At 40.7% G+C, this 15,332-nt stretch overlaps 1 protein-coding gene across 5 annotated transcripts in view; it reads right to left on the bottom strand.

The window, feature by feature from the left end:
* PARD3B (par-3 family cell polarity regulator beta) overlaps window positions 1-15,332 on the bottom strand; it is a 1,131,600-nt gene that overhangs the window by 723,118 nt on the left and 393,150 nt on the right. For all 5 annotated transcript variants that reach the window (XM_066576076.1, XM_066576075.1, XM_066576074.1 and 2 more), the window contains exon 12: window positions 11,300-11,470. In XM_066576076.1, the coding sequence (XP_066432173.1) occupies window positions 11,300-11,470 (171 nt within the window). The remainder of the gene's footprint in view (window positions 1-11,299; window positions 11,471-15,332) is intronic.

Here is a 15,332-nt window from a genome sequence, read left to right as displayed (position 1 = left end):
AAGATGCTAAGAATTGATATCATTATGCTTCACATAGCCGTCCTCACATACACACTGTAAAAAAGAGTTGTTGTGACTTTGCTTCAGAGACAAGATCGATAAAAAATATTTCTTGATGGTTGCTGATGAAAACAAAGATTATTGTTTACTTGTGTGTTTATTAAGTTGTTGAAACAAAACTGCGTTTAATTCTGCAGCATCCAATGGAAATCTTATGAACCCAAACTTGGGGCAAAGTAGTAAATCGCTCATTGTAAAGTTATGGGCTAGCGTGGAATCCGAGTCCAACGTAAGAACAGTACAGTATAGCAGTATAGCATCTGCCTGAGGGGCAGATGCAGGATGGTGGGTGAACCCCTGTACCATGTGCCACTTCCTTCCGTCCTAAAGGAGGCATAGGCACAGTGTTTCTATACATTGCAAAAATGGATGGCTAAACAAAATGGAATAGACAGGCAGGCTTATTTATTACATACAGTACATGTTATACATCGAATATCAACTTTATCAGAGGCAGCTGGCCTTTAACAATTGGAGCTCTGCTGTATGGAAATTAGACACATGACCCTGGACTGCAGCATAAAATAAGTAAGCAGGTTTAACATGGATCAGTTTCCTTGTACATCCACATTAAAAGGGGAAAATTGAGTAATCTGAGTGATTTCAAATGAGGCCTGGTCATCAGCGCTAGACTAACTGGGGCTAGTATTTCAAAAATGCCAAACTTGTGGCATTTTCTCATACAATGGTGTGTAGAGTATACAGAGTATGGTGTGTGATAGAGGAAAAACGGAGTCCTGTGGCCCTAAACAACTCATCAACAGAAAGGGTCAGAGGAGGATGTCAAGAATCATTCTGAGAAAAAGGCAGTGCATAGTCAAGCAAATTGTAGTGGAATAAATCGCAGCTGCTCCAACTAAAGTCCCTGAATGCACACCTCTGTCACTACTTAGCACAGATGAGCTATAACAGCAGATGATCGGTTTGCGTTCCATTCTTGTCGTTCAATTGTTGGTCGTGTTTACACTAAACGGTTAGTGTACAAAAATGCACAATCCAACGACTTTCTCAACAATAACCGTTATATTAACCGTTGTATTTCTTGTGTAATGAACAGCAGATACATGTACAATGAAGCTTTGTAATCTTCGCCCGTGTATCTCACTGGAGAGCGTAATACCAGTAGAGTAAATATATAAAGGGCTTAGCAGAGTGCAGGAATGTAGCTGCATTGTGGTATTCATTACCAGTTACAGCCAGAAATAACACAGCCTTGTTTAAGGTAAAAATTAGGGTTTTACACAACATGCAAGGAAATCTCCATTTTTGGCTCCAGGGTAAACATTTAGGACTTTTTCTTTTTCCTTTGAGTGAAGATTTTATGAAGCGGCTGAATAATGGAACCTTACTTGTTCTAAAAACTACAAATCTAAGTCTTAAGAAGAACTATGTTAAAAAAAAGCCCTCTCCCTAGCCAAAACTAGTAAGAAATGAATCACCTTTATTAAAAATTTGTCAGAAGGAAGCAAACAGCAGATATTTCAGTTACTAGAATCAAATGCAACCATAAATGGAAATAAAAAGCAAATGTAGTCAGCCAGAGGAAAGTAATAAAGCCTGCATAATATTCCATGGACCCAAATTCACTTTCGCATGACATCATCCAAGTGGAGCCACTTGTTTATTGAATGTGTATTACCCCAAACCAGGTCAGCACAGAATCAGTCACATTAAAGGGGTATTTTCCATCTCAGGAACCCCATTCTAATGTGCTGTAAATATGAAACTAAAGCGTTCCCCAATTACATGTTTATGCCAAAAATTTGCCATTCTCTTGGAAAGTTTTAGTTTTTTCAGTTGTTTACTGCTCTACGAAGGGAACTGATCACCTCCGCTATGGAGCAGAGATGGCCGGTGCTTGCCCACTTCTCCCTATCAACAATCTACTGGATGGCCAGGATCTCTGAAGGAATAAAACAAAAAACTAACAAACATTTGTCTAGCCCTGGTCACGACTGTACGACAATACATGGTGTTTATACTGTGCACCGTGCACAGGACTGTAGGGCCACTGGTCTTTAGGGCTAAGGGCCCTTCACATAAAGTGATTATCATTCATAAACAATCGTTGGATTGTACGAATTAGAACGATAATCTTTTGGTGTAAACCCGGCAATGATTGACCAACGAACAAAAATTCATTCACTTCTCATTCATCGTTCATTTTACGCATGCATAAACATAAGTGTTCGCTCGTAGCAGGTCGTAGCATGTAAACAGTGATTGTATAGTCGTTCACATTCACTAACGAACTAAATGTAAAAGATCTCTGCCTGTATAAACTGTTTGCACGAGCGAACTCCGTCATAATTTGCTCATGCAAATGATTTACTGCTCTATGTAAAAGGAGTCCCAACGCACGGGACCATATTTTTAGATTATGTGCTGTCCGATTCTACAACCGAGTAGAGCATGATCTGATCACAGAGACCCATAGTAGTCAATGTGACAATTTACATATCTATTTTCTCACAGGCGCATGGATTGGGTGAAAAAAAATGCAACATGCACTATTTTGATCCAGTTTGCAGATGAGCCTCACCTATGCAAGTCAATGGAGACACAATAAAAAGAATTGCCACCACACTGCAAAATACTGGTGTATTTTCATCAAACGCAACACAGATTAGTTTTTATACAGTCATGTGTAATAGACCCTAATCAGATCTTTTTTAGATATAATCATAGACTGGTAGAGTTGGATGGGACCTGCAGGGTCAACGAGTCCAACTCCCTGCTCAATGCAGAATCACTAAATCATCCCAGACAGCATCCGTCTGAAGACTTCCATTGAAGGAGAACTGACAACCTCCCGTGGCAACCTGTTCCACTCATTGATCACCCTCACTGTCAAAGATTTTTTCTAATATCTAATTTGTGTATCCTCCCTTTCAGTTTCATCCCATTGCTTCTAGTTTTTCCTTGTACAAATGAGAATAGGGCTGATCCCTCTGCACTGTGACAGCCCTTCAGATATTTGTAGACCGCTATTAAGTCTCATCTACACACACATCGTCACATTGTGTGTGAACATGACATTCTAGCATGCCTGTAATTGTGTGCAGGACCACCCACCAGTTACAACATATGCCCGGAAGATGATGGTGAATATACTGCAGCAGGTTTTGTGCAGAGAGCTTCCATCCACAAGGCGAAACATACAATCTGCACTCCTCCATGAGATACTAAGAAGAAACATTTACTTACATCATGAACACACACTTCATATCTTTATTGTTTCCACCTATAACAGCCTCATTTAATAGAAAACCATACAACCCTTTTATTGCTATGGCGCAAATTAAAATAAGACTCATATTAAGCAGATGCTGTAATATATAGGTAAAAGTATTGTGAAGACTTGTGAATAAACAATACACAGGACAGCAGAAAAATGCATCTCAGCCCTCTTGATAAATGTCACAATCGATATCCCAACAACTGATCAGCAACTGGTCTAATTAAAGTATTCAGCTTGTAAAACATAGCTGTCATGGAAGCTTCCATTAGTGTCTAAGCCAATAAAAAGATAATGGATTGTTTAAAGATATTCAGTTCATCTAGTAATGCCATGCATTAAAAAGACAGATATTTTTTAGCGGGTGGGGCTGAATGGCCCGACTCTCATTTTCAAATGGAATTACAATTGAACATCCAGCACACCATATAAAAATTAATTTCTGTTAAAAGAAAAATTTCCTTCAATCTCTGCTTCATTATACATGCGCCAGGAGAAAGCATTAAGAGCAGCATTTATGTGGTAGCCGTAGAGTCATGATTCATGGAGAAAAAATACATGTTGACTGTTTAAGTAAGGCTCTTCGATTTGGTGGACCGTAGTATTCAAATCACCAAGGCTGATGTGAAATCCAAATGATTTATTGGCTTTCTGTCTTCTGTGGCATAGCGACCCCTCCCTACCTATTAATTCACAAAGATCCGGTTGCCGTATAACTAAAAACAGCTGCAAATTAAAAAGGAGAATAATGTAAATCTGTATCGCCCACAATCTGCTAAACAATAAATAAGGGTAATATCGGATGATGATCCGGGGGCAGTAAGTATCCAGATATCTGAACAGGGGTCACCAGCTCTGTTCACACTTTGTAATTCTCTAAACCAACATTCGGAAGCGCCATGTTTTGTACAATACAATCAAACTTACATTGGCTCCTGCACTAGAGACATAGCATTGTAGAGTAGGTCAGTGTATTACTGGATGCCCTCCCTCACCCGATTCTCATTCTTTGTAGCATTTTGAAATTTATTCATCTGAGGTTGATGGCAGAAAACTGCTAAAATCCAAGTGGAAAGATACTAAATGGCCAACTTTATTAGAGACACCTGTCCTTCAATGACTGGAACTTCCCCGTATGGAAAGCAGATATGTGACCACAGAGTGCAGCATAAAATCAAATGAGCACATTTTGCGTGGATCAGTCTCCATGTGAATCCACATTAGAATGGGAAAACCCAACAATCTGAGCAAGTTCGAATTATCCTGGTCATCAGTGCCAGACTGGATGGGCTAACGCTTCAAAAACTGCCAACCTTGTGGTGTTTTCTCATGCATTGTGTTGTGAATATATAGAGGATAGTGGGATAGAGAAAAAAACATCCCGCAAAAGGGGATCCTGTGGATGTAAACAACTTATTAATGAGAGGGGTCCGAAGAGGATTTCAAAAATTGGTCTGATGAACAGACGGTGCACAGTGAAGCCACTTGGGCCTAAATGCAATGCTAATGCTCCAATGGCACTGTTCCCTAACATCGATGGGCTATAACAGATGACCAGTGATAAGAGGGTTAGAATTTGCTGCAAGCAGCAGTTTAGAGCATGTCTGTAACCCAACAATTTGCGATAACTTTCAAGAAGCGATCCTGTCCGCATGGGCAAATATTCTCGCAGTGAAATCTATGCCATGATGAAGATGAAAGGAGGCCCAATGTGCTACTAGATGGCATCTCTAATAAAGTGACCATTTAGTGTGCATCTAGTCAGCTCCTGCTGATACCCCAGTGTTCTTTACTCTCTGCACCTTATCACAAAAGTGAACTTCTGAGGTTGCAGGGAAGGTGTACATATAGCAGAGGTTTGTCCTGCCACTAGGGGTGTAACTATAGGGGATGCAGGGGATGTGGCTGCAACCTGGTCCAGTAGCCTTTGGGGGCCCATATAAGCCTTATTTTCTCCATTTAGGGAGCCTAGTACTATGAATAAAGCATTATAGTTGGGGGCCCCGTTACAGGTGTTGCATTGGGGCCCAGGAGCTTCAAGTTATGCCTCTGCCTGCCACCATGAAATAAATTTTTGTTTAAAACTTAGAAAAGTTTTATTGACTCTTATAAGTTTTCCAGCAAACCCCACCTAGGATAAAATTATACAATAGTAGAAGAATACTTGTTAGAAAATAAGGCGCTGTGTGTCACAAACATACATAGAAAAAGAACAGCTGAAAAACAAACCTGCAGAACGGCCCAATACCAATAAAGCGCAAACCGTGTGAAAAGGAGAGGAATTCACAGAGGAACCGGTATGCAGAACAGAACTTTGAAGGATTCTGTTGACGTTACAGCTTGTCAATGTAATACCAAGACAGAAAACAAAATGTTCAACCACGGGTCCCCGGACAAACCAAACAATCTTTGGGGCACGGTGAAATTGAAGCAATGAATATGAGCAATTAACAGCATCCATGGGGTGCAGAAATTATAGCATCCCCAACTTCCTGCTTTCACATAAAGAGAAAAAATAAATAGTCTAAAGAAAGAGGACAGGACAAATAACGAGGAAGAAAAAGGAAGCAACGAGACAGAAGAGGAGAGAAAGGAAGATCACAGGGAAGGGCAAAACAGGGAAAGGAAAGGAGGAGGCCAAAGGCCAAAAGACCCAGCTGCACATTTGCATGCTGTTGCATTATAAGGCTGTGCTGCAGTCACACGGGATGAAATCTCGCGGAATGACAGCAGCAGGACCGCATAGAAAACCTGTGAGATTTTTGTGGCAGAAAGGCAACCTCAAAACCTGTGCCATCCATATTCTGCTGCGGCCATCTCTCCCCATAGAGAGGAGAGAGCCCGCAGCGGAAACGGTGATACAATTGGCATGCCGCAGATTTGAATTCCGCGTGGCATGTCAGTTTCAGCGTGGCTTGGCCGCAGCAGCTTGTCCGCAGAGTGTGGACGAGATTTTTGCAAATCTCGTTCACTTTGCTGCTTAGGCTCTGGTTTAGGATTGCCGACGGAATCTGCGTGCGGAGAGTCCTCACGGAAATTCTGCTGCAATTCCGCCCCATGTGAACCCAGCCTAATAGTGAATGTTTTGTGTATGTGTTTTGTTTTTGCCGTAAAGAGTAAAAACACGGAATGCCTCAGCTGTATAGTTAAAATGTGGTGCGAACCTGAGGGGAAATATCCAAGAATAAAAGAAAAAAGACATGTAAGATAACATCCCACAGTCCCATGAACTGTGGTGTACTTCAGTCTGCACACATCTATACATACATGTTATATATACTGTAAGGCCGCTTTACAGAATAGACATATACCTAAAATTTATCCTTTACTAGTATACATTAAAATTTTATTGGATGCCTCTAACCTACCATCTGGGTGGGGGCCATTTTATTCATCTTTGATTTGCTATTTATCTTTTATTTCTCTGAGCAGCTATTAGGCAGGCAGGGGAATATATTTATTGTAAGGATTCTATGGAGCACAGAGTCTTAGAGGCTGTACCGATGGGCGATTAAGTCATTTATCACATATCTAATTGAGCATCATCAATTGCTCAGTGAGAGTCTAGTCTTTCAACCCTCCAGTGCGTGTAATCAACAGTGAGGGGTGTGAACTGGCAAGTCCACCAGCCTCTTGTGTACCTGGCTTTATTATAAGTCTCACAGACAATTATTTCCAAGTTTTGCTCCACATTAATACCCTGAGTAGAGGACATTGATACTAATTTTTCTCTATCCCAGCTGCCTGTATTTGGTATACGGGAAATATCGGAGATCTCAGGAAAATTGCATAATATCTATAGCACTGGAAAGAAAGACACTGTGATACTAGTGCAGAGGGATAGCGGTTCCTGAGAAACTACCCTATCGGTATAGAAACGCGTCGAACCTAACCGCCCCAATAGGAATAATTTCCTGGTTACAATTGACATTCCATCTCAAAATCAAACTCCTATAGAGATTTCTACCACGCCCGCGACCCTTACATGAGAAGTCTTGACGATAGTGCATTTACGCAAACCATCTGTACATCTATGACTTGTATAGGAGAAGTCTAGATGGTAGCGGTTTATGCAAAACCACCTGAGTTGCTCACAGATAAGTGATTCAGTGACAGTAGCGGATTTTCGATCGGTCTGACTGTCATCTAAATCACGTTAATTGTTCTGACTGTGGTTCTGGTTGTTGCAAGAACCTGCAGTCTGTGTTTGTAGCCCAATAAAAATTTAATGTATACTAATAAAGGATACATTTTAGGTATATGTCTATTCTGTGAAGGGCCTCTTCGTTTTGGTTACAATAGACTTTTTCTCCCCCTGTGAATTTATTTTATATATACTGTATACTTATATATTACACATGTCTCCACCGTGAGTATCCATGATCTGTGCTCCATTTAGGAGTTTAGCCATCAACACAAATCCAGGTCCATGAATCATTCCTCTGTATAAATGAATGGATCTATTCCAGTGCTATTAAATCTTGCTGATATTTATGCACTTCTCCTACCTGCGGTGTGTGTAGATCATGAAGTGTGTGGGCTTATCTGACTCATCTTTCATGCTCTTTTATATAAAGGTGCGTATTTTAGATTTATAGAATAGCATTCAGATGATGGGAATGATGCTTATGCTGCTGAATTTAAAGCAGAGTTGTATTACCATTCAGAGGAGCTGCATACTCTGTGCCAGTCACTAGTGTAAATATTAACCTATGTGGGAAATAGGTGTACGGTCATAAAAAGCAAAAAAACATTCAGCTCAGTAGCTTGTAAAGTATGAGACTTACTGGTCCGGCTACAAGAACATCAAATAAAGCAATATGTGTATGTGCTAGTAAGTATTTTACCATGAATATTGAAGGGATCATCAACTTTTTCTTTTTTTGACTATTGCGCTTCTCCCCTCAAAGCACACATCAAACATGTACTTACCATGGCACCGGAGCACCCCTTTGGTGTTACTGTATGCAACCTGTGACTTGACTGGGTCTTCAAGCCTGGTGATGCCCCATAAACGTGTCATGTTGGCTTGCAATGTAGAAGCCCCGGCAGGTTTATGGGACATAACTAATGATGTCCCATTGTGGGGCTCCTATTGGCTGTAGCAGTCATATAGGTAAACATGATTGCTACAGGCGATATAAAGAAAGTGTCCAATGGCAGCGCAGAGGGGAGTATGTTTCTCTTTTGTTTTAGTTTTTTTTCTTTAAATCTACATTTAGTCCCCCACCACCAATGATTTGTATATCGTGAAACCACATTAATATTACATACTTCACAAGAAAATTCTCCCAGTATGTAATGTACACTACATTTCTCTTACAAAGGCAATAACCAATTCCTGATACAGGGTGGGGCACGGAAAAGTAGCCGGTACCACACGCTTATGAGAGCTGTCTAAAAAAACCAAAAACCTGTCTTTATTGCCCATAGCAACTAACAACAGCACAACTTTAATTTTACCAGAGCATTTTATGACTGCCTCAGTCCTAATACAGGACCAACTGCTCACAGAGGCGAAGAGACCTACGATGAACTACTGTAAAAGGCAGTCACTTCCTTAACGGTGTTGGTTTAGCCTAATCTTCTTTATCTACCAGTCTCTCCAAAAGATTTTTTTTGAAGACTTCACATTCAAATGTGTAAAACGTACATAAAGAATGGATTATGGTGTTTCGCGTTATTTCTACTGGTTTGGCGCAAAGCAGCTTTTGCAGGCAGCATAACAAGCATACAAGGGAACAAGATGCTACAAAGTGAATTTTCTATCTTGACTAAGTGACTTGCACATGTATCTTAATTTTGGACAAGACTACATTTAAGGACTTCAATTGCCAGGACACGAATATGATCAGTTTAAGTGGTTGTTTTGTTTTTTTTTACCATTTACCAATGATCATTTTGTATACTCCGGCTTTAGACGACTGTGTTTTTGTGTGTACATAGGTGCGCACCTATGTATGCGCAAAAACACGCGTGTATGAACATCCGTGCATTGCCTTTAATGGAGCAGCGGCTGCTGCCGGCAGCTCCATTGAGGGCAACGGTCTGTCAGCACCCCTGAATTGTTTTTCAGGGAAGGGCTTTACGTATAAGCCCTGTCCCTGAGAAACAAGAATTTTTGTGTATATTTAAAGCCCTTCCCTGAGAAACAATTGCTGAGTGTCGGCAGCTTGACCCGCTACCGCAGCTGTCATCTGTGACGGCTGTGGTAGAAAATTCTTTATTCCCTGCAGGGATGAAGAATTCCTTTGCTGCATCTGTAACAGATGTGGCAGGTGCAGCTGGGAATTCTTTTTCCATGCAGGGATAAAGGAAACATCTGCCGCGGGACACGGCAGCAGCGGAAAGGTAAGTTTTTTGTTTTTTTTTTACACTAAAATTGTTGTTTTTCAGGGAAGGGCTTATATTTAAAGCCCTTCCCTAAATAACAAACAACTATGGGGTGCCGGCAGACCATTGTCTTCAATGGAGCCGCGTCTGCCATTGAAGACAATGCGTGCATTCCCTATTGTGCACGCATGTCCTATCTTTGCAGGCACGCACCTGTAAAACACTGACATGTGAACAAACCATAGGGAATGTACTATTTGTAATAGACGAGTGTTTTTGTGCGTTGGTACGCACGCATGCACAAAAACACGCTCGTCTGAAGCCACCCTAAACTGGGCCAGTATTATAAGTGTTTCCATGTAAGCGATATCTGTGTTAATGAGCCTTTTCTTCACCTCTGTATCAATATTTTTGTAATCCAAGATAACTCGTCATGTTGCAAAGACATAGCAGTAAAATAACCTCGGTGGGGTTTATGTGCTCGGACCCCCACAAACAATTTCCAAGAAAGAGAAAAAAAAAAGGAGATAGTAAAGGACTTTCAAAACTATTAAGGCCTGTTGGACTTCAAGAGCTCTACAGAGCACTAAGGCCTCTTCACCCAAAGGTTGAGCTGGTCCAAATTCACAATTTGCTAATGTGGTGTTCAATTTTGTCTAGCTAGAATTTCCCTTTACATTAATTTAAACATATGTTCATTAAAAATCAGATCTGGAGCAGTTTTTCCCATATCTGAAATGTTCCTGGCACCTCTAATATGGAGAGAGCTCTTAACTTTTTAAAATGTGTTTAAGACTGATTTTACATAAATTTTGACAGGTTTTCAGTGGTGTTTTTAATGGCTTTTTGCCCTTTTTTGTGAAAAAACACTGCAGCTGGATGTTCCTTGAAAGGGGTTGTGCCAAGATATAAAGTTAGCTCCTATCCACATGATAGGGAATAACCTTTTGACAGGTGGTGGACCAACTGCTTAGAACTGGTGGGGCGTGGGACCATGTGGACATAGGTATGCATGGTGGTATAGATGGATTTGGAAATTGAAAACTCGTTAATGAAGAGGATTACATAAATCTGTGTCAAATGCATTGTTCCTCCATTTACGTTTATCATTTGTTTTTCTTTTTGCTTTTTTTTTGGACTAGATATTTACCTTAACGCCTCCATGTGGCTTCCTTTTTGAGAGATGTGAGCCTTGGAGGCGGTTACATTTATAATTGTTGTGGTCATCATTCGTGGAAATGGACTACTCTGGATTATACTTCATATTTGCTCTTTTTTTCCCTTAACTTAAGTGTTTACATGAGGTATTTTCTGCCCATTATGACTTGTATCCTGCATTTATCACTGTTTTTTCCTTCCACAGGCTGCAGCATCTCTTGAACTCTTTTCTCTGTAGGCTTCTATGGGCAGTATGAGTTATCATTCTTTTTCACTTCCTGTTCTCAGCCATTACTAGAGACCGACTTCACTTGACAATAGGCAATGCACAGAAAATTAGAAGGGACACTCAGAAGTAAGGTGATTTTTTTTCAGCACAAAAAGTCATTTTAGGTAAATAAAATAATTTGACACTTTTGCTAATTCACATAAGGAGAGGTTATTTGACCAGTCAGTGATAATATATATATTCTTTTACACCTGCATTGTGTAAAGTCGTCCAGGACTCACCTCTGTTTTTTTATTCAGCTTACGCAAAATAACCAGTTGGATCATCCCTCGAATGTTTCCCTCCATAGACATGGACCTCCGCAGTGTTTCCATAGCATCACGATTTGATTTTCCGAGCAGGCTCTCTCCATTCACAGCCACAAGCTGATCATTAACTCTTAGACGTCCATCCTATAAAAAAACAAATTAATCAAGTAAAGCAAGTGGTCATCACTAGGAAGATTACATTTGTACGTTAACTCCTTAAGGACCAAGTACAATAAACATATGGCGCTTGGCCCTAGGCTTTAATCCTCAGCGATAGCAAAAATACGGTACAGGATTAAAGTTTCTGCTCCTGCAATCAAGCAAAAAAAAAAAAATCAATACTTACCTATCCTTCCCCCTACCAGTCTTCTTTCCACATCTTCTACTCCCCTATCTTCTCCAGTCCCCCGGGACCTGACCACAAGCCATCTGGATCCTCCTCTTCTTTTTATGGAGCGTCCCTTCTCTGCATTCTTCTTCCGGCAGGTCAGTGTAGGTTATGTCACTAGTGACGTAACGTTCACTGCCTAGGAAGGAGTGCCAATCTATTGCAGAGACTGCGCACGCAGGCTGTCTCGCCGCGAGTGTTCATATACTATTGCAGAGAGATAGCATGCATGCACAGTCTCGGCAATAGCTCAGCACGGTCTACTAAGCTGTGAACGCTATGTCACTAGTGATGTAGCGTGCATTGCCCTGTAGGAAGGAGAATGCCGGCAATGGTCGCTTCGTTACCAAAATAATCACTCCGGCTGGAGGTGAGGTGACCTGGGAGGACTGCAGAAGATGGGAGAAGATTGGCGGGAAAAGGATGTCCTAAGAAGAATGAGGGAGGAATAGGTAAGTATAATTTTTTGTTTTCTAATGACAGAACCCCTATAAGGGGTTAATGACATACATTCATGACAGGCTCCATATACCCCATAAATGCCATCAGAGACTGTTCCAGACGTTACTGGTGGGCCCATCCCAAAGGGTGAAGTCACAAGTATCATTTCCATCTGCTGCTAAGGAAGATAAGTGGCATAAGACTAGCCCCTTCAGACACAACTTGTAATGAGTTAAGATACATCACACACCATACTGGCAACTGGGTTTGTTTTAAACTAAACTTTACATTTAGAATTTAAAAACATTACTACGATTGCGTAACTTTACTAATTGTATTGTAGCCTCTTTTGTAAGGGTAAGCTGCATTGGTCTTCTTACGAAGCACGTCATTTCTTGTGCTATGATAACATTACAAAGCACTAAAAAAATATAGTATATACCGTATACATGATGCAAGTCTGATAGCTATTAACAGTAAATAAAAAGCATAAATGGATATAATCCCCCGTTACCAGTATATTTATTACTTGTTGATATGTATATATTGTATTTTATAGAACTACGCATAAATATATTCTTATATATTACTCTAATTGTTCTCATATATATGTCTGATCTCTTAGATGCATGGCCAATCCAAAAAGCCCCCCTGTGTATTACTGCTGCATCTAAAAGTAGCAGAATTTTAAGAACAGCTGTATTATACACAATTTCATTATTTTCAATTTCCTAAATTACAAGCTCAGAATACAACATGAATGTTAAATAATAATAGATGGTGTAACCAAATGCTAAAGGAGAATCAGTCATTGCGGCATTGCATGGCAGCATCACTTTCACTTACAGATCAGTATTTTCAATGAGACTGAAAGCACCATTTATAGTTGGAAGTTGGCGGTCACAAAAAAGTACCTCGCTGGACAAATAAGTCACAAGCGTATTATTTCCAAGCATTCACTGAAAAAGCAAATGTTGCAGAAAACTGCATGCTACAGTGACTATGTCTCCACGAGAACATCACGAAAATGGCGCAGTGTAGTGTCAGTCCTAAAATAAGCAATTTCTGTGTGTTTATCTGGGAAGAAATTACATTTTCCCAAGTGCTTCAATTCATTGCTGCTTATTTACAAATAACTGAATAGTCTATTGACTGTGATCATTGCTTCTCCCAGAGGAGAGAGTGCAGTCCATAGTGCTTCCCAGTTATCTAATTTCACTTCTACTATATTGCATTTTTTAATGAGGTGAAAGGGAGCAGAACACCATTTGTTTTAATGAGTATCTAATGGTATTGAAAACATATTCATTCAATGGAATGACTATGAATATAAGGGAAATGAATGGCTGGAAACAGATTTATATTTTGTCAGACAGTCTGGAAAGTCAATACACTGTATAGGAACTGCTACTGACTTCATCAAGCAAGTCCACTCCGGGCTAATTAAAACTTCAACACCACTACACAGTTCATCATCAATGACCTTGTACCCATCACAATAGCTCAGAAGACAAGATCTATTACTTAAAGGAAGACAGAAATATACCCAACTGAGAATCAACGCTAAACAATCCAGCTTGTGACCATTCATGACTGGGAGCTTCAGTTTACTACTATTCTAAAGTTAAAGGAGTTTTCTATTGATGAGGATTGGTCATCAAAAGAAAAAGCCCAGAAAACCCTTTTAATAATAGAGTTGCATGGAAAGGAAATTTATCATATACTATCATCAGAAATACTCCCTTTAAGGCCACCTGCACACGGGCAGAAATTCCGCGGCGGGATTTCCAGCAGAATTTCCGCCCGTGGAACGCAATCCTATGCAGACGGCCGCTATTTGTCCGCGCGAAATCTCGTGCGGCAAACAAATCGTGGCATGCTCTATTTCTGTGGGGGGCTCGCAGAGCCGGGCACAGAAATCTCACTCCCCGGAGGCTGGCTCCGGTCTGCGCATGCGCCGGCTGCCCGGCAGCCGGCACATCAAACAGCCACGGAAGCACATCAAACAGCCACGGAAGCAGGTGAGTATGGATCCGACCCGGCCGTCTGCAGGTGGCCTAACAGTGGCAGTAGTCTGCTAAACCTACATGGCTTTAGAGAACTTCCAAAAGTGTTCAGAAGTGCTGCAGGAGCTACAAGGTATAGTATATGCCATCTATAGGCTGCTGCTGGATTTCTGCAGAATAAGTGTACTAAATCATTAAAGGACTCTTATGGGACTTAGATATTAATACCTTTTCCATAGGGTAGGCCATCAATATCAGATCGGTGGAGGTCTGACTTGCAGAACTTCCAAAATTCAATTGCTTGAGGGGGCAATGGAATCATTAAAAAGAGCTAACCTTGTTAGCAGCGTTACTGATATTTTCCATATCTATCCATCCAGGTCTCTTCTCTGGGCTGTGAACAATTTAAAGGGGTTTTCCAGGACTCTAATACCGACGGCCTACATCAGTGTTTCTCAACTCCAGTTCTCAGGGACCCCTAAAAGATCATGTTTTCAGGATTTCCTCAGTATTGCACAGGTGATGTAATTATTGTTTTCACCACAGGTGTTCTTACTATACGATATCCTGAAAATATGAACTGTTGGGGACCATGAGGACTGGAGCTGAGAAACACTGGCCTAGATGATCAATATCTGAAATGCAGGTTTCCATCTAGCAGCGCACCCAATGATCAGCTGATTGAAGGGGCCATGATACCCCAGATAACATTGCATCCCCTTCTTTATTTACAAGGCACATTGCCATATATTTAGTAGTGTCTGTGCCTGGTATTGCAGCTTAGTCATTTTAATGGGACGGAGCTGTAGAAAACTGCAGTACCAGGCATAGCCACTACTTGTATACTTCACGTTGTATACAATAAAGAGGACAACACAGCTTCCCACTGATCTGATATAGATGGCCTATCCTTAGGATACGTCATCAATATCAAATTCCAATAAAACCCCTTTAAATTGTCCACAGTCGAGAAGACAGAGACAAATATTGAAAATATAGAGACACTGAGAACAAACCTATCTTAGCTGATAATCGATGTTCATATTGGCGTTTGGTGGTTGATGTGTCTCCAGTTCGATTGACATCTTTCTATTGACTGAGCACAGGTCTAATATCAGCTCTATACCACACGTATTACAAATAAAATGAAAGCAAATGTAATTGGCTATTC

Source organism: Eleutherodactylus coqui, chromosome 8 (genome assembly GCF_035609145.1).
Source record: "Eleutherodactylus coqui strain aEleCoq1 chromosome 8, aEleCoq1.hap1, whole genome shotgun sequence".
NCBI lineage: Eukaryota > Metazoa > Chordata > Amphibia > Anura > Eleutherodactylidae > Eleutherodactylus > Eleutherodactylus coqui.
Note: the sequence above shows the minus strand (reverse complement) of the source record. Positions and strands in the feature narration are given on the sequence as shown.